At 34.7% G+C, this 20,260-nt stretch overlaps 1 protein-coding gene across 3 annotated transcripts; it reads right to left on the minus strand.

Moving 5' to 3' along the window:
• Nucleotides 1–1,614: 1,614 nt before the first annotated feature.
• LOC145638807 (WD repeat-containing protein DWA2-like) lies at nt 1,615–14,636 on the minus strand. 3 transcript variants are annotated; one of them, XM_081689847.1, is made up of 14 exons: nt 14,484–14,636; nt 14,287–14,370; nt 14,039–14,171; nt 12,970–13,081; nt 12,029–12,128; nt 10,095–10,216; nt 9,446–9,515; nt 4,371–4,459; nt 3,349–3,394; nt 2,968–3,041; nt 2,803–2,876; nt 2,658–2,716; nt 2,448–2,512; nt 1,615–2,215 (listed from the first exon to the last, which is right to left on the minus strand). In XM_081689847.1, exons 1-13 carry the CDS (start codon nt 14,526–14,528, stop codon nt 2,471–2,473), a joined length of 1,050 nt encoding a protein of 349 aa, XP_081545973.1. In that variant the 5' UTR covers nt 14,529–14,636; the 3' UTR covers nt 1,615–2,215; nt 2,448–2,470. The 3 variants fall into 3 exon arrangements, with proteins under 3 accessions (XP_081545973.1, XP_081545971.1, XP_081545972.1); XM_081689845.1 differs by having other exon boundaries at nt 10,095–10,222; XM_081689846.1 differs by having other exon boundaries at nt 1,615–2,240; nt 10,095–10,222.
• Nucleotides 14,637–20,260: the final 5,624 nt, after the last annotated feature.

Here is a 20,260-nt window from a genome sequence, read left to right on the forward strand (position 1 = left end):
AAAAAAAAAAAATCATTTTCTACCTATTTATATAACACTTGAGTGCAAGGTGCATCTGAGGGAATTTTCTACTTATCTTATATAAGAGAGGAGGGATCCGGTGAGAATAGATTCATATGTGAGAATTCATACTTACATGAGAACTGATTTGTAATTTAGAACACGTGAGTAAAAATTTAGAACATACGAGTAAAAATTTAGAACATGCGACTCAAATTTAAATTTAGAACATATGACTGATAATTTAGAACATATGAATAATAATTTTGAATATGTGTGTGAGCAATAATTTAGAACATCTGATTCAAGAATTAGAACATGTGAGTAAAAATTTAAAAAATTTACTTTATTAAATTTTGAACATATGATTAAAATTTAGAACATCTGATTTAAAATTTAGAACGTGTGAATAAAAAATTTAGAACACTTGGTATAAAATATAGAAAATGGGAGTAAAAATATTGAACATATATGTAAAAATATAGAACATGGGAGTAAAAATTGGAACATATGCTTTCGAATTTAGAACATACAACTAAAAATCTTAGAACACACGCACGTTTTAAAATTTAGAACATAAAAGTTAAAATTTCGGAATAAATCATTCGAAATTTATAACATCTAACTTAACTAATTTATGGTTTAGAATATTTGAGTACTAATTTAGAATATCTGATTTAATTTAGAACACCTGGAAAAAAGTTTAGAACATCAGATTTAAAATTTAGAACATACGAGTAAAAATTTAGAACATAAAAAGTGTTCTCACATAAGAAATTCTCACATAAGAAAAATTCTCACGAGAGCCTCCCGATTAGGGTTGTACACAGTTTGGTCTAGACCGTAACCAAACCAGACCAAACCGCATTTTAGCGGTTTGGTTTGGTTTACGGTTTGGAAAATTACGGTTTGGTTTTGATTTTTTAGGAAATACGGTTTGCGGGTTTGGTTTTTCAAAAATTATAAACCAAACCAAACCGTAAACCAGTAAACCGCATTTTAATATTTATATAATTTTTAAATCAATTAAAATAGTTATTATATATTATAAAAAAATAAAAAAAAAAACAAAAAAACATGAAAAATCATTAGAAGACTATATGGTCAGCATACTACTATGCTCTATATTCAATCTCAAATATCAATACTTAAAATTCAATAGGTCATATAACTATAATGTAGTATGAATTATTTTTTTTCCACTGTTAATTTGTTATGTATTATTTTTATTATGTGTTATTGTGTTAGCACTTAGCACTTGATTAGTTGGTTGTTATTTTTATTTAAAAATTGTAGTATAATTTAATCCCTTTGGGCTAATTATTTGAACTTTATTATAAGTTTATTAATATTTGACAATTTTTAGGAAAAAATGTCGTCTCATCATAAACCGCACCAAACCGCATTATTACGGTTTTGTTTGGTTTGGTTTCAATACTAATATAGTTTGGTTTGGTTTGGAAAATTGACCAAACCGTATTTTGCGGTTTGGTTTGGTTTAGACTCAAACCGCACCAAGCCAGACCATGTTCACCCCTACTCCCGGTGCACCTACTTTATGTGCACCTTGGTGTATATAAAAGGTATTTCAAGAATGATGTAAAGGTAGGATTCAAAAAAAAAAAAAAATGACGTAAAGGTAAAGAGAGTTATGAAACCACATACATTTCTTTGGTTCATGGTTTGTGCAAGCACTTAAAGGCAACGCCTTAAAAAGTATCAGAATGCCAAGAAATAATCATCAAATTACTGATGAATTAGACCAACTACAGAACCTAATCACAGCACATATTACAGAATACAAATGAACTCGAATACAATTACATTCTCTTCCCAAATCGGCAGGTCCATTCTTCCCATTAAGCATAGTAGCTTGTTAGCTGCAGATTCAAAGTCCAGATCGAAAACCTACGAGTATAACATTCCCAAAAATATACCCACAAAAGTCTTTACCTAGAGGAGAGGAATTACAGGCTTTGTAGAAAAGGAAACCTCACACAGGAACCAGCAATTTTGACTCATATAATGTGCAAGAAAATCTCTTGCAAAAATCAAGATACCGCTATCCACTCCTCAATGAAGAAAATGGAATGGATTGATGAAAGAACGTCAATATACAGAGCCCTTGAGTTCTATACAAGAAACTTCATATACTAAATCCATAGAGTAAACGCTTGAACCTCATTCTGATACCTCAAAACATACAATTCGTAACCTGGAGACAAAACATCAAGCACAACCTGAAAACATAAGTAATAGTTACCCAGCCAAGCAAAAAAGAAAACTATTATAAACCAAAGGGCTATTTTGCATATCGAGACCAAGACCTGCTACTTATTAGAGCTTCTACTCCAGTAAATGAGCAAAAACAGTTGCCCGGACAAGCCCCCCCCCCCCCCCCCCCCCCCCCCCCCCCCCCCCCACAAAAAAAAAAATCATAAACTTACAAGTTGGGATTATACACGGGTCTTCACTTTTTGGAAAGATGAGGTTTTACAGATTCCACTACCACCTGTTTGATAACAGAGAAATTCAAGATCAAATCATCACACAGGTTTTATTATTACTAGCAAAAGAAAACAGGCAACACTTCTCTCTGAGAGCTGATTTTTATTTCAAGGCCTCTTTCCTAATTAATTGGGACCAAATGAATTTACCCTTCCATCGTAGGACAAAGATGCAAAAATCAAGGGCTCCCTAGAACTCCAAGCAAGGCCTAAAAATGAAATAGATAGTAAAAAACAATGAAGAAAAATGAAGAAGAAGAAGAAGAAAAAAGAACAGAGCTGTCTCAAGATATACCATAAACACTGTCTTCGTAATCATTGTAAGAGTTCAGTAAAGGGTCTACGCGCTTAGTTGGGGACTCCAACAAACTGCAACAACATCAAATTTAGGTGAATTACACTATTACAAAAGCAAAGTTGTAGATTGGACTAAAATTTACAGTTCGTATAATAAGAATACCTTTCAGGTGATATATCCTCACTGCTTTGTATAGGAGCTTGCCATAGGCTGACAGATGAATCTGTTCCAGCACTCTGCATGAGTGGCAGCTTATCAATATTCTTATAGTTGCAACTTTTTCTTTGTATACCACAAAAAATGGCTCGCTTAATAAATGTAAATATTTCAAGAAAAAGACTTTGGAGGAATGATTCAACCACAAATAACAATTTTGAACTCATGCCTCAGATAAGTGACTGTGACAGTGAGCATAGATGATTGACAAATTGCCATATGTTTTAAGCTCTAATTTCTGCCAACTTATAACTTCTATGGTTTGCAAAACGTGAATGGGGTGTACCGATAAATGTACAATTTAAATATAAAGGAAAGAGAGAGAACCAATATTAGACCGTCATACTCAGGGTTAGACTTCACTGCCCATGTCCTGTCAGCAAAAGCACATGAAGCCGTGTTAAGAGAGGTATAATTACAGAATAACTTTTACAAGCTACTAGTCAGTCAAAACAACAGAAAATGAATAAAAGAAAGCAAAGCATAGCAAATTACAAATGCCTAGGGAGATAAGTGGTCATATGAACATACTGGCATGCATTCTATTTGCAACCTAACATTTAAGGAAGTTAAAGTCCCGACCACGCAACAAGGGACAGCTGCTACAGTGCAATTACAGCTTTTTAAAGATGGTAGACAGGACCCTAAGTTTTACTCATCAAGTTCAGACAATAGAAAGGTCAAATAGAGTCAGTTTCCGATTTAAACAAATTAATAAAAGCTCAACTTGACAAGGATAATAACAGCAGCACAACAACAACAACAACAACAACAAGGAAAACAGCAAGTAGCTCATCATATCATCTATTTATAAACAAAATTTATATGGTCTTACAGCAATGACATGGTAAACAACAAACTGGACTTATGTTTAGCTTCTACTAGTATAGATTACATATTATCCAGTACACCACTTGACAAGAAGGAAGGTAGCAGCAAGCTTTGCTTTCAAATATTGCCACATGAGCATTCTTACAAGTTACAAGTGAAATGAATGGCTTTCCTGAAAAAATAATCGAAATTATAAATTAATTGCAGGTAACTTGGAATTTATCCCTGTATTATTTCAGAAAACATCTTAATTCTATAATAATTAAAGCACCATTGCTCATCAACAGACAACTATAGCCTTAGTTTAGGCAAAGCATTCATAAATTTTTAAAAGAATATTACAGGCCTTACAGCAGATACAGCTCATGCACTAGGTACTGAAAGAACAATGGAGCCATTGCCCAAACAGACTACGCTAACCATACAACCACATTGTTAAAAATAAATAAAAGTCCACAGCTAATCAAAAAGAAAAAAATGCAGCAGAGACAGCCTGCATTATTGTTGTAATATTTTACCAGTGTGCATGGCCAGGAAGCTCGGTGATGGGAGCCTTTAACATCCTAAGATCCCAAATGCGTATTCCAGACTCATCCTCAGCAGTTACCTAATTGATAATGAACTAATTAACATCACGGCTCAGACTCTTAACATAAGCAATAAAAAATAACAGCTTCAGCAACAAGATCAACAAAGAATATACATAGTATATACTAATGCATTCAGGTGATCTTCTTGCAAGATAATTGGTAGATAATAAGCTCACCTGAAGCTGTATATACTATAATAAGCTACTTTGTAGATAATAAGCTCACCTGAAGCTGTATTTATACTTCAAGTGGGCCTCTTGCAAGGTACTCTTCCTTTTACATATTTAGATAGCTTCCAAGATGAGAATTATAGCCCCAATATATGAGTAATAAATCTAAAGAGCTGAAGAGACAATATTTAGTATCATTTTAAGACTGTAAACTTCCATTTCGAGAGGCGTCAATACACTACCTAGACTCAGAGTCTCAGATATGTATTTTATGAGATTCTAACAAAAGGTGCTAGACTGGATAATTCTTTAAATTTTTGGAAGTGGTGACCTTGTCTTGAATTTGAGCACAAGTAGATGATGCACCATCTGGTAGGATGAAAGTGTATCATCAACCAATTGTCCAAAAGATTTATTACTTAACAGGAAACAAGTCAAATAACTGGCAATATAATGGTCATCAATGTTCATTTCTTTTGTTTCTACATCTTTAGTTTTCACCAAACATTGCACAGTTGCAATATTTTTCATTTAATGAACTAGTTACTGCACCCATGCAAGACATGAAGTTCTTAGGCAACTCAGATATTTTGTATATATTATAAAACAATTACCTGGATTCCTTTGTACTTTGTAACATCACATTTGTGAACCATAATTATTCATTTAAGATAACTCTTATGATATTTACCTAAAGAGAGCTTATAATTTCCAACTTCACATTAAGAATCCAAGGGGTTGATCAAACCAGTCGTTAAGTAGTACCATAATCAAAGCCTTATTCCCAAAAGGATGGGATTGGCAGCATGAAACAAAAATCTATTTCATGTGGTCGTCCACATAGATCCTCTCCTCTAGTTTTTATCCATTGTAAATTGATTTTGTGAACCCACATTCTTCATATTATATTCAACTACATCCATCCAAGTCATTTTAAGCCTCCCTTGGCGTTATCCCAACTATCTACTTTCCTTACCCTAGTTTTACATCTCACATGCCTAAACCAACATTGTCAATCCCACAGAATCTTATCCTCCATATCTCCATAATTTTAATTTTCCTCCAAATATCTACATCTTTAATTTTATTTTTTAAAATGTTACCACTTCCCACACATCCATCTCCACTAAGAAATCTTTGTATAGCCATCTTCTTAATATGCTTTTTTTTTAAAAAAAAAAAAATAGCCAACATTCTTACCAGTATACTAGCTTTTTACTTTTGACCTCATTTTAAGCCCAATGTTACATGACATAAATCTATTCAATACGAGATACAAAAACAAATATGCAGAGCCCTAAAAATTATGAATTCAGTACAATTGTGTACAAAATGAATAAGGAAATTTTTTAAAGATGTATGTGATTTCTTTTTTATCAATGAATGCTGAAATGTATTAAATATTTATCTGAGTCAATGGGAGTTTTAAAAGATAAGCGAAATATTTGTGCCAAAATATGTTTTTCCCTGTTCTAGTTAGGAAAGAAATCAATCGGATGCTAACATATGCAAAGCCATAACACAATTTTGAACTTTAAGAAGTCACTTGTCCTCATTAGATCCCCACTTGCTAACCCTTATTTTTATGAGTATAATGCAAAAGAAGAGTAAAAGCCAGTGTCACTAGACAACCGCAAGTTTGCAACACTATTATCTTTTCTCCCTCATTCTTTCTCCTCTCTGGCAAGCAGATTGTGGGTTGAACTAAACCCTAGACCTGAAATTAAGTTAGAGGGGCTGGTCCACCTGGTTGCCCCATCCAGCAACTTGGATTGGACCGGCATCTTTTTCTGGGTTGCATTTGTTCTGCTATTTGAGACAAAGGATACAATTTGTGGTTCATGGTTCTGTTTGGCATTCCTAAGAATTATTGTGTGAGCCAAACAGACTAAATTATATGAGCTACATCATAAAAATTATCTCCATTTCTTTGAAAAATCGATTTGTGGTACTTAAAACATTCTCTAACAGGGAACTCCCAACCATATAATGTCACAACATCCTCACTTTTCCTTCTCCTAGTACTATACGATAGTCCATGCACTCAGCTTTACACCTATACAGGCTACACTTAGCCTAAACCCTCATTCAAACTTTTACCTCTATCGCTTCAACTTAGCATTAACCAGCTCTAGCCCTCATGTACCAGTACAAACTCATTAATGAACAACACATACAACTCTATCAAATCTTGAACAAACCATGTTACTTCGTACAAAATAAAAGGACTTGGTGTAAACCAATAATAATAGGAAGATCTCTTGTAACTCCACAAGTCCTGTCATTTGTTTCACGTCTTGGTACATATGCTTAAGTAGATCAATAAACTTACGCGGTTTTCCCTTCTTTGTCATTGCCCACCAAAAAGCATTTCTCTTAGTAACTTGTCATATGCCTTCTATAAATCAATTAAAAAAAACTGTGTGCAAATCCATAAGACTGACTTTTCATTTTGTTGAACCACTTACAAAATAATAACAGGTGTGTTTAATAAGATTATGAAAAGTGAAGGAATGATATTAAATTATAAAGAAAGAAAATGGTTTTTTTTTGCATGGAAAGTGCAAGTAAATGAAGGTTTAAGGAGAATAATCATCCCCCTTATTTTTTTTTTATTAATATCAATACAACTAATTAAGTAAAAAGGCATAATTTCCACCTTGTATTAGTGGCAGAAAACCAACTGTTTATTCTAAGTGTTTGCAAGTTCAAGTATTGATACGCTCTATTTCTTGAAGTTAAAAGAAAAAATGTAGTGCCATGTGAAGGAGTGAAGATGCCACATGGTAAAGTCTTGCTTAAGACAGCACCAGAAAACCAACTGTTTATTCTAAGTGTTTGCAAGTTCAAGTATTGATACGCTCTATTTCTTGAAGTTAAAAGAAAAAATGTAGTGCCATGTGAAGGAGTGAAGATGCCACATGGTAAAGTCTTGCTTAAGACAGCACCTTTTAACATAATGCATAAATTATAGGTATGGATTCTTGATTTTCATAAACCTAAAATAAGTACATACTCTAGCCTTTTATATTCAGTATTCCTTTAGCAAACAGGTAATTTATTTCTTTTGCAAAGAAAGCAGCTTCATTTTTTCCAAAGTCCTAACACCTTTTCTTCTCTAAAAATACGTTTCTCTTGCCCCTTTGCGCAAACCTTTTTTTTTTTTAATTTATTTATTCTCTTGCCACTATGACATTATCCAACTAGCAACTACAAAAACTGCAACTCAATGAACAAATCTTCAATCCGATGCCTCCCTCATAGAGCAAGGGTTTCTGCATGTGACCCAAAATTTCCATATATGGGCATCAATGTAAAGGTGGCCTGGGAAGCTGAGGGCTCGTTTGGTAATGTTTTCTTTTTTAGTTATTAGTTTGTCAGAAACTGAAGTAGAATATTTTATTTGGTTGTCTAATTTTCCAAAACTAGCACAAAACAGTCCTTTAATTTTAGTAAAGTACAAAATGAAGAGTATAGATCTAGCGGAGTTATTACTCACAAAACAACCTTTTTTTTCTTCTCTCTTCACACTTGAATGACCCCTTCACTCTCGTAATTTTAAATTGTCAATGGAGGGTCTTTTGCCCTCAATGTCGTTGGAGGTTGGTTTTTAACTTTTAAAGGAGAGAAAGCTCATGAGGGGCAGGATAAGATGAGAATGAAAATTTTATGCATTTTTCTTCTTATTGTTAATTAACCACCCAATTTAATCACATGAAAACACAAAATTAAAATTCAAGAAGAGAGGAAAAAGGAATGGAGTGAGAAACAGATTGAGAAAAGTAGGAGAAGGAAAAAGGGTGCAGCAACCCAGATGAATATCTGAAAATGAAGGAAAAAGGAGAGCGGAAAGAGAAACCACTAAAAGCTCTCTCTCTCTCTCTCTCTCTCTCTCTCTCTCTCTCTCTCTCACTCTCGAACAAGTTTTGTTTTGATTTGGGACATTATTATATATAAAAAAAAATATTATCCAGACATTCTTTCATATAGTCTAAAGGTATTAGCTATCTTTCCTGGTCCCGATTCCACATCATTTCTTCCACCTTCATGTCAAAATATAAAACCTTTTCTTCTAACAGGTAACAGCACTTATACGTCAATAGCATTAAAAAAAAAGTAGTATACATCTTACATGCCCTAGTATACTGTGATTTCATGTTAAACTGTCTTTGATATTGACTGTAAACACTAAACAAATTCTATCAATGAATCTGGGAAAAAACCATGACCATCAAAAGGCTTCCATGCACCGTCAATTGCTAAAAAATATCTCGTCCAGAGCTGTTGTCTGAACTTTTTTCACACAAGTTCAAACCATGCAAGTGTTCAGCAGTTGGGAACTTATGCGCAATCGGTGTGATTGGATAACAATACAGTAAAATCTTCACCAGACCCATATTTTCTAATATATATACTCCCTCTGCCCACAATTATTTTCTGGTAAGGCTTTGTCACACATATTAAGAAATCTAGTTGACATGGCCATAAAGTGGTTAAATGTTTACAAAAAAATTTAAGTGTGGATAAAGAGGGAAACAAATAGTATTTAGTGTTGGAATTGTGAGGAAAAAATGCTAATGTGACGGAGAAACAAAAAGTAGTAAGAATAAAGACCCAAAATATGTGGTGCGGGAAGATAATTTTAGGACATTTAAAAGAGTATAAATGAAGATAATTATCAACTGAGAAAATAATTCAAATATGTGATGGGGACAGGTCCTTCTTTAGTTTATTTACGAAACTTTTGGATGGAAACTACAATTAGCACTATACCAAAAGCGTTAGCAATACAGGTTGGAGCTCGAGCTTCATTAAGCTAAATAAGCAACTTACCAGAATATTGCTCTTTTTGGCATCATAATCCACATTGCGGGCATGCACTTGCTCAATTGAGTTATTCATCCTGAAGAAAATAGAAATTTTTAGTCTAACAGCACGTAAAAAGAGCATGTCGCAGGGACCATATGTTTAGCTAGCAGGAGGCCAAGCTGCCACTGTACAAACATAATCTGACCTTATATAGGGCCTTGTAAGGCATAGATATGGAAAATACACATTGAAAAGCAGCAGATGTAAAAATATCATTATCTCTAAATAGATGGAAGGCCCCTTAACTGCCATCAAGAAGAAACATAATTACATCATTACATGAACATGGTCTCTACATAGAACCTTTGCGAGAAAGGCCCATAGACTGTCAATCAAATATAATTTAAAACCTTGATAGGTTAGATGCCACAAATAAAACAATAAAGTGGTCAAATCATTGACTTAATGGAGAGAATTATACATATACAAGTAAACAAATCAGCATCAAATAAATCCCGAAAAATGAATCCTTCAGGCTTCAGTATTGTCTGCTGGAAGCTTTTTACTTCCTCCAGTCCAAAACAAGTTTCCATGTACTCCCTATTCTAATTCGAGACAAACATATGACAAAGAGGAGAAAGTATCAACGGTGAGAGCAAGTATCAGAACATACTTCATTGTCCGTAAATCCCAGAGCTGGATTGCTGATTCACTAGTTAATGTAACAGAATTCACATCATGAGGATCCCATGCTCCACCAGTTAGGTAATGAAGCACACCAGCTGATTCCTGTGACTGTACCTAGAAAACACAGGAACATTCAAATAAAGAATCAGATGATGTTGAATTGAAAGCAGGCACATTTGCATGAGATATAACACATTATAAAGACATAAATACGAATTGATTAGCAAAAATGAAGCCCAATGCAGACGAAGATACAGGTATGGTAGTCTCATTAACCTTTTGCAGCCTCTCTAACCGTGAATATGTCAAACTCGCAAGCATTTTCTTTCCCCTTGTGCATTTTCAATTTTTACAACAAATCAACAATTACCCAAAATGAATGTCATGTGTGAAGGGGTTGTCGAGGACTCGAGGTCACCGAGTAGTTTTTTATTCTACCTAGCACATAGTTGTAATCCTATTTACAATAATCCTAAAGAATTAATTTTATCAGAGAAAAATGATGGAGAGGATAACATTGTTTATATGGGAAAAGGAACAAATAAAGGTACATAATACAAAGGCATCGATCAAATACAAGCAAATTTATACAAGTAATTGTAGCATTAGTTGTACTAAAAGTAGGTCAAAGTTATTGTTCAAAAAAAAAGGAGGTCAAAGTTATGCTCTAAAGTTACTCAAATTTTATCTGTTCGGGGAATCAGACACATATGCGTTAACTAAAGAAAAAGTGACAGATAAGGATTTTCTTTATATGTCAAGTAACTATTTAATATATAAGTGGAGGAAAATTAAAGGATGATATGATGCCGAAGACAAACAATGTTGCAAAATTTGAAAAGTCATTTAGATACCAGAATGGATTGGATGCAGGCCCTGATAGCAATAGTTGCTGACTGAGAAAATATAGTGGGAAATCTCAAGAAGTGGAATGAAGTAATGACCAAGTTGGAGCCCCTTTTGACTAAAAGCAGACCCATTACCAAGTGAATAAATATGACTGATTATCTCATGCTTAGAAAGAGACATCTTTCATTAAACTGGTAACTCGTTTAAGGTCCTTTATCATTAGGCTAGTTCATTGTCTTGAACTATTGATAAATAGACCAGCTCTCCATATTCACCACTTACTCCTATTTTGTCCATTCTTTGATCCTTTTAGGCTTCATCATAATTAGTGCATATTGGGAAGATTAGTGGAACACTTAGAAAAGTTTATTGCAAATGATAAAAGTAATATTAGACCATATGTCCATAATAGAAAAGCATAGAGGAAGGTGGTTTTAATATCATCTTACAATTGTAAGCTGATAGAAAAAAAATTTGCAGCAAGGACAAGTGAAAGACACATCAGCAAATGCTGTAGGAAGCAGGAGCACTTTCACACCTCAAACAGACGAATTATAAAAGTCCTTCTAACATCTGAAAAGCTCAGCTTTTGAAAAATTCAACACAAGTAGCCAATTCACTTCTCCAGGCAATGTAAGACGAAGCTCAGAGGAAATGGGAAACTGCCACAATCTTTCTGTTATATATAGGTACAGCTCAATTATGAAGTAGGGCATACAAAAATTATATCAAGGACATTCAAGGTTTATGCTTGTTGCAGATACTACATCACAACTTTATACTTCTCAACTATTTTTCATTGCAAATTACCTCAATTTCTAAATAAGTTGAGAGACCAAAAGAAGTAAAAATTTCATATTTCAAAAATTCCAGTCCACGACCTTTACCACAAGAAATAGACCCACAAAGAGAAAACAAAATATACCCTTCTCTACTCTCCTATTAATCATTTCCATCAAAGGGGGAAGGGGCCATTGTGGGCTTAGCTTTTTTATGAACATATACATCTCCATTTTAGGGACCCAAAGTTTTTACATGAAACCAAATTTCACTGAGAGAGGATCCAAATACCTGAGCGGTCTTCTTTGAAGAATCCAAACTCCACAAGAACAGATTCTGCTCATCAATGCTAATTAATTTATCATGCCTCCCTGTAGGCCACCAAAGAACACTGCAGAATAGACACATTAAATAACTATAACATTCAAGAGTGCAAAAACTGACATTCCACAAATTTTCAATTAGTCAGCAAACTGCTGCAGAAGGCCAAGTGCTAGACATTAAGTATAATGTCTAACACAATCCAGGAAAATTTTACAGTAAAAATTAAGGACCTGATCAGAAACAGAAAGAAGGGGAAACAAGAAATTGAAGGATCCAATCTAGATAGCAGAACACCACACAAAACAAGGAGACCAGTCTCCTCTTGTGCTTGAAGTAAATGGGCTGATTGTCGAATGCAAGAGAGTAATGGATATTGAATACTGCTTGTTCTAAAACTCCCCCTCAATACTTCTTAATACAATAACCAATTCCAATTGTTTGCGCTTAAGCCTAACATTAACCTATCAGTCAGTTTCTAACACTCCGAATTCCAAAACTTAGCCATAAATCTCCAAACCTGAGAGAAAATCCTAATATTCTTAAATGAGAGAGCGATGGCATGAACATCTTTTATGCATCAGTAAATGGCATAGTTCCTACTTTCTAAAATTCTTATTTCATCTTTCTTTTCTTCAACTCGATAACAAATCTTTAATGACAGCCAGAGAATCATAAAGTTACACTTGGAGGTAATATCATAGCTAAAATTTAAAAGTGATCACCCATGTAGAGTAGAAGGAAAGGATCAGATAAGTCTCAGCACCAAAATTCACATGTAACGAAAAAAAAGGTTAGTAGCCAGTGAACTAACTAAAAAAGTAAAGTCAACATGATGACTAAGATCCCTGACTGAGTACGAAGCAAACAAATCAGAACATTCTCCCAAAACTGTATAACTGAAAGCTCACCATTTAATTTTACTACTGTGTGCATCAAGAGCAGCAATCCTTTCCAACTGAGGCGAATTTAACTGGCCATACAATTCAGGAATCTGCCATATGGCTGCTCCATATGATTCACCTTTATATAGATGGGAAAAATGGTAAGTAATAAGATGGAAAATTTAGAGGGAAAAAGAAAATTTCGTAACTTGGTCGCGGGTATTTGTTATAATCATTAGCGAGAAGAATCCAATTCTCTCCACCAATAAAATTTAGAAGCCGAATAATGTAATCTTATATTACATAAATTACATATGTTCTGGGACAGGACATGTTATTATGAAGTTCATGTTAGAAGAAGATTCCAATCAAGCGAAATTTCTCATCATTAAGGTTTATTATTTAAAGTTTTTCTGGTCTCCTTGGTTTGGATCATGGTTTGAATCTTCTATTATACCGCAACATGAAAGAACCTTAGATATTGGTGAATAGGAATAAAAATATGAGCGTAGATCATAGATAAACCAAACAGATTAAGTTGTCATAGTTTGTTCGAAAAACTGGAGCTGTCTTGCTGATGGTTAATGCAAGTAACATCATCATTACAACGTACCTTAGTTGAACAAAAACGTGTTTGACTAATTGACTCGATGCATTCTACTTTTGTACTTCTTTTTTTTTTTTTTTTTTTTGTGACGGGTGATCTTAACACTTTGAAACTGGAAATTTTAAATTAGGTCAGAAACTTTTTTCGATAAGATGCAATCATTCAGGAGATGCTTATATCTAGTTTTGTAAGTATGCCCCAAGCCCCCAATACATTCCTAGGAAATACCTTGCAATTTCTCCACAATAAAAGAATATCTTGACACAAACAATATTCCTTTTCCCTCCCTTCACCGGCCCACATTAAACGACATTTCAAGTTCTGAATTCAGATAAAAATGAAAATACACATGAACCAAGTGAAAAATTAGTTTCAACAAATGACAATCATCAACAATCACATTCCAATATATCAACCAAATGTGCACAAAGACATCAATTAAACTACAATCAAATAAATCGAAATGAAATAAAATAATCAATAAATTACCATTAAAAAAGACGGTAGAGAAGATACGCTGATCAAAAGGACAAGAAGCAAGGTCCCAGATCTCATTTGGGTGAGAGAACAATCCTTCACATACAAGCTCAGTTCCACCATTAGATAGACGAATCAAATGCACCTAATCCCCAAAAATATCCCCCAAATTTCAGAATTCCTAACATCTCACAAATTCATAAAATTCAAAATTAATCAAAATCAATCGACAAAACACGAAATTAATTCATGAAATTCACCTCATTTTCTTCTTTAAGAGATAGAGTACCAGCGATGAAGCTGGTGTGATCCGTATCCGCCTTAACATCGGCAATGCACCTTGCCTGTATGATCAAAAATAATTTGGAAATCGATAAATCAAACGAATAAAATTGGGGGAAAGTTGTTGGTGATGAACAAAATAGAGCTGAAATTAGGGTTAGGGTTAGAGATAAACCTGATATTTAAGACCATAACCAATGCCAGTTGATCCACCCTGCATTTCTTGATTAAACGATCAAAGTGATGAATTTGCCGGGAAGATCACCAGATTTTCACTTTTCTATAACGCTCATAAATTTCCCCGGCCACTGCTTACTAGTAAGACTTCGGGGTAAATAACTTGGAGGGCTGCCCATTTTCTATCCGGGGGCAAATTGGTAAATGCGCGCTATTTATACTCTTAAAACTCTTATTTAAGGGCTCAGTTGTCTACTACTATTAGGGGTGAAAGTAATCTGGATTAAAACAAAAACAAAAACAAAAAAAAAAAAAAAAACGGAACCGAATTGTTCAGTTTAGGGCTTCCAAAAACCGAAAACCGAAAAACTGAAGTTTATTATGCCCTAATATCCCAACCTATTTCCCCTACATATGTATACGAAAACCTTAAATTACTTTCCTTCTTTTCCCAATTTCCTTTTTACTCTTTTACGGCACCTTCCTCACCAAAACCTTAATCCTCCAAATTTTCCCTTTTTTCTCCCTCACCACCTCACTCGGTCCCGCCACCACCTTCCTTAGTGTTTGTACTCCCTCTAATCACCACCCCTTTTCCATTTCACTCTCCCCTTTCTTCTGATCTTAAGTGTGGCTACCTTAATTCCCTAAATTTCCCCCCTTTTTCTCACCTCCCTCACCACCTTCATCACTCATCACCAGTCACGGTTTCTCACTGCCTCTGTCAGTCACGGTTTCTCACCGCCTCTACTTGTGATGATTTGAAGCCTTGATTTGATGAAGAGATATGCACAGATGCACAATTTACTCTTAGATTTGAATTATTTTCAAATTTAGTGTTAGTTATTTGAGGAATTATTTAAGTGTAGTTGTAGACATCTACTTTTGGCCTCCTGTCTCGACAGGAAGTGCTATAACGATAAATGAAACCATCTTTGTGTTGGATCAACGTGAGGAATGCTTATGGACAACTGATTAAGTCACAAAGATGCAAAATAACTAGCCTAACCCGAAACAAAATGAATTAAGGTCCAAACTAACTAAGCCCGATCATAATTAGGCTTAAGCCCGAGGTCAAAACCTAATTATGACAGATTTAGAGGCGCCTGGGTTAAAAATCAATGCTGCCGCAGAAAAATTCGCGCGCATCTCAATGAGTCGCGCTGGTCTGGCGCGCACAACTCACAAGGTTGTGTGTGACACCCAGCGCAACGTCTAGTGATGCTCTTGCGAAAGATTTAGAAATTCATAAAAATGTAAAATCGAATCTTACCATAATACCGCGCGCAAGACATCTAGTTGCGCTGCCCTGAGCAGCACATCTAAATCACTTGCGCTGGGCTGTCGTGCTCAACCCATTCTGATGCGCGCGATACCTACTAAGGCAAAATACGCAAAACCATAAATGCATCCATTCCCTATAAATAGAGGCTTAATACAATGATGAAAACAGAAAATTAACCTAAAACTCTGGCAGAAACTTTTGTGAACTTGTGTACTCTTAACCCTCTTGTCCTAAACACTCACCCCTTCAATATTTGTTATTACGATGGAGATTCCCGAACAAGAAGGAGTCCATAAGTGTTCTAAACGAAGACCTAGCAAGGAGAGTGGTAAATTCCCGAGCACTTAGATCAATCACCTTTGTTTTCATGTTTAAATAACTTCTAAGTAATTAATTAGTGTTGTTTGATCAGTTTAAACAAACTTTTAATTAAATTAATTCCACATAGTATCTTGTGTTAAATAACGAATAGAATTGGATAATTAATTGTTGATTAATCATCTAAGTCAAGGCGAATCTGCTTGTTTATTTATCGTTCTTTTCACGAATATTATTGATTAAATAAGAATAACGACCTTTGCAATGTAATTCCTATGTGATTAATGCTTGTAAATAAAATCAACTAACTTAGTTTTAGGCATCACGTTGCGTATATTGTTCGGTGAAAAAATTGTGAAAAGGGAAGAGCTAGTAGAGGTCGTACTAGGGTAGGATAGCGATTCCCCCCTAAAGGAAACGTTATTTTAGTACCCTTACTCCCTAACTCATTTCTGGTACATGTAGACCAATTTGGGCATGGGTAAACTTACAATTCGTGCTAAATATCCCTTGAATTCTACTTGGGAGAAAGGCATGAATGAGGTTTATGAGTTTTCCTAAAACTCATTGGCGACTCCTACTTGTTTCTTACAAAAAAGCGTAATGACATAATCGATTCTAATTCAAGGTCCCCTAAACAGTAAGCAATTCAAATCCTAATACACCCTAACAAGTGTAAAGTCCTAGGCTTTTAAAGTGCCATGGGCATTTAAGGAGAAGGATCCCCTACGATGGGCACACCCTCCTTACAGTAGTATGTATATATGTATATAATTTTTGTTGATTTAATTATGTTTAATGTTAATTATCTAAACTTTTTAGAGTGGTCGATTTTTTTTAGGGTTTGTTGTGAATATAGAAGTTTCTTTGCTTGTTTGGATTTGATTTTGCTTGAAATTCGGACAATGGTGTATGGATTCGCTTGTTTGGATTTGATTTTGCTTGAATTTCGAACAATGATGTATGGATTTGCTTGTTTGGTTTTGATTTTGGATAAATTTCGATTCGGTTTGGATTCAATTTCCAAAATCGTATTATTTCGGTTTGGATTGGATTGGATTGGATTGAATCCAAATTCAATTTGGATTCGGTTGTAAAAATCCAAAATCAAATCAATTTGGTTGGATTCGGTTTGGTGTAAAATCCAAACCGAATACCAAACTTTCACCCTTAACTACTAAGGGTAAGAATGTGAGAGTGAGGGATAGCTCAAGTGGTTAAAGCTCCCTTTTAGTTTTAAAATATGGAAATTTTGAATTTTGGTACCTCGAAAATGACCCTAATTGAATTTTTGCACCCGTTAAAAACTTTTTTTCTATTTTGGTACCCATCAAATGTAAAAAAATATAAGTTTTGGTACCTCCGTCCATATTCCGTTTAGTTTTATGTTAGTGGGCCCCATTATCTAATTATATAATAATTTAATTTAATTAAAAAAAGAAAAAACTTTAAAAAATTAAAAAAAATTAAAAAATTAAAAAAAAAAAAACCAACCAGCCACTACCACCTTCCCCCCTCCCCGTCAGCCACCCTTCCACCTCCCCGTCCCGACTGTCGGTGCCCAAACATTCCCCTGGCGCCGGCGATCCCACCTCCACCCTTTCCCTCCTCTGATCTCAGCCGCTAAACCACTGCACACCTCCGTATAGCTGCCCTCCAAAACAACCACCGTTTGCCGAAAAAAAAACCCCTCCCCTGTTCGCCGGCTTCCTCCTTCCCCCTGAAACAACCACCCTCCCTTTTTTTCCGCCCCCCAAAACCCTAATACCCACCTGAAACAACCCGAAAAACAAAACCCGTTTAGGGTTTTAAACAACCCAGAAAAACGGGTGGTTTTCTAGGTTGTTTCAGGTGGTTTTGCTGGGATATTTTAGGTGGGTTTTTCTAGTGCGTGTTGCGGGGGTAATTTTGGTGGTGGTGGTGGTGGTGGTGGTGTGATGGAGCGGCAAATTGGAGGTGAATTAGAGAGTTTCAAGTGGTGGTGGTGGCGGCTGAAGTGTGTTCAGCGGATTTGGTGACTGTGGGCTGCGTGCCTGGCCGCGGCGGTGGGCTGCGTGCCTGGCCGCGGCGGCGGGCTGATGTGGTTGGTTGCGCACATGGTATTTGGTGTTTTCGTGGCTGGAAGGTGGTTATCGGGGTTGCCAGCGGCTGCTCAAGGAGGGGGGAGGGAGGCTAAGGGTGGCTGGGAGGTGACAGGACTATGGCTAGGCCCCACTAACGGAAAAGTTAACAGAAAATAGACGGGGTACCAAAACTTATATTTTTTACATTTGATGGGTACCAAAATAAAAAAAAAAAAAGTTTTAAACGGGTACAAAAATTCAATTAGCTAGGGTCATTTTCGAGGTACCAAAATTCAAAATTTCCTTAAAACATATGAAGGTAGTCTGGGGTGAATTTTAAATTATCTTCAATTTTATAGAGTCTAAAGATAAGATTGGATCCTCAAATGAAATCATCTATAAAACTTTTATTTTAAAAGCAAACCTACATGAACAATCAAAATAAAAACAAATGAAAATGGTCTACTTTAGTCAAATTAAGGGGTCATTTGGTTGGATCATTTGTAAAATGATTGGAATGGAGTTAAAATCCATTCCATTTTTTTATTGGTTGAGTTTTATAGTAATGGAATCTCATACCTAACTATAGTACCCCGTACTCTATATAAGAATTGATCTGAACTTGTATCAAACGATTTAATACAACTTTTATTCCTCTCTTTGTAGAAAGAGTTTATAAGAACTTTTCTTATCCATATCACATATGAAGCCATTGCTACATTTTGATTTGACATATGTAGTTTTGTTTAGTTTTGTAGCTTATCTTAAAAGTATATCCTCGAATAATGGTTGGAAGATAGGTAATTTTCATCTATTATCGAAATATATCTCATATAGATTGATAGCTCCCTTCATAAACACTTCACAAGGTTTTCTTTCTGAGTTTGTCGTAAAACAATTTCACGACTCTTGGATATTTATCAAGATCTTGGCTTAAAATCTCATTATTACGATCATATCGCAATATTTTGAATGTGTTGCCAAGTACATATCTTGACTTAAATTTTCTCAATTACAATCATATTATAATGTAATCATTATCTTGTCAAGTTGATACTGAACTTCATATTGAACTTTTGAACTTTTAATTTCAAAACTTTCAAATTTATGCTTCAAACTAAGCACAAAGGATTGTATCAGAAATGAAGTTTCATTGTCTGTCTCTAGTTACTAAACCTTAGGTTTTCTTACATCGATATGCATTAGACTTTGAGTTCATATCATCATTTCTCTAAACGAGGACTTTGTCAAAATTTCAAATTAAAATGATGTTTACATATATCAATAGATTCATAATCTAATGATATTGAAAGTCCATCCCTTTGGATCTTCCGCATGCAATGTTCATTTTCATTCGAATGAATTGACATATTAAAGACAATTTATATATAGAAATGGTTTATCTTTATCTATCATATAGAACTTTTAAACCTATTTAGCTTTTCAAAACACATCGTGACTCAATAAAGCATAGAATAACATTTACTCCATGTTTTTTTTTTTTTAATCTTCAATTATTAGTCATTACTAACATTGAATGAGTATGTTTTGATAATGACAAGAATAAATAACATTTATTAAAGGAAATTTTGACTTTTACCACCTTCAAAAAACAACTTAATTGAATTTACCACCTCCAAAAAAAAAAAATTTACTTTACCACCACATAAAAAAAAAAACCTTCAGTTTTACCGCCTAAGCCGAACTCCGGTGACGGAAACTGACTGTGGGGCCCACAATAACGGCTAGTTTTTGAACTTTTGCCCAAATTCTCTCGATTTCCTTTTCTATTTAAACCCACCTTCTTCATTTCTACATCAAATTCTTCCAAATTGAACTTGTTTTTTGCGATTTTCTTCCCAAATTCTTAAATTTGGTGATCCCTAACATTCTTACATAAAATTCTTCCAGATTTGTGGTCCTTGAATCAAGTCAGCTGTTCTACAACAAGTAAGAAGAAGGTACGCAATTTTCATGATGTATGTTCTAATTTGTTGCAATTCTTTTCGTGATAATGTTCCAATTGTTAGGTGTAATTGAAGTTGCACATATGTGTTAATAATTGAACCCCAATTTCACTGTAAAAAATTAGGGTTCATGTCAGTGAAA

The sequence above is a fragment of the Chenopodium album genome, chromosome 7 (genome assembly GCF_948465745.1).
Source record: "Chenopodium album chromosome 7, dcCheAlbu1.1, whole genome shotgun sequence".
Lineage (NCBI taxonomy): Eukaryota > Viridiplantae > Streptophyta > Magnoliopsida > Caryophyllales > Amaranthaceae > Chenopodium > Chenopodium album.

Coding starts and splice junctions, on each gene's coding strand:
- LOC145638807 (XM_081689845.1), bottom strand. CDS start 14,528: ATGCAGGGTGGATCAACTGGCATTGGTTATGGTCTTAAATATCAG. Junction 12,129..12,969: donor CACAGTAGTAAAATTAAATG/GTGAGCTTTCAG, acceptor TCTATTCTGCAG/TGTTCTTTGGTGGCCTACAG. Junction 2,877..2,967: donor GAGGATATATCACCTGAAAG/GTATTCTTATTA, acceptor ATGTTGTTGCAG/TTTGTTGGAGTCCCCAACTA.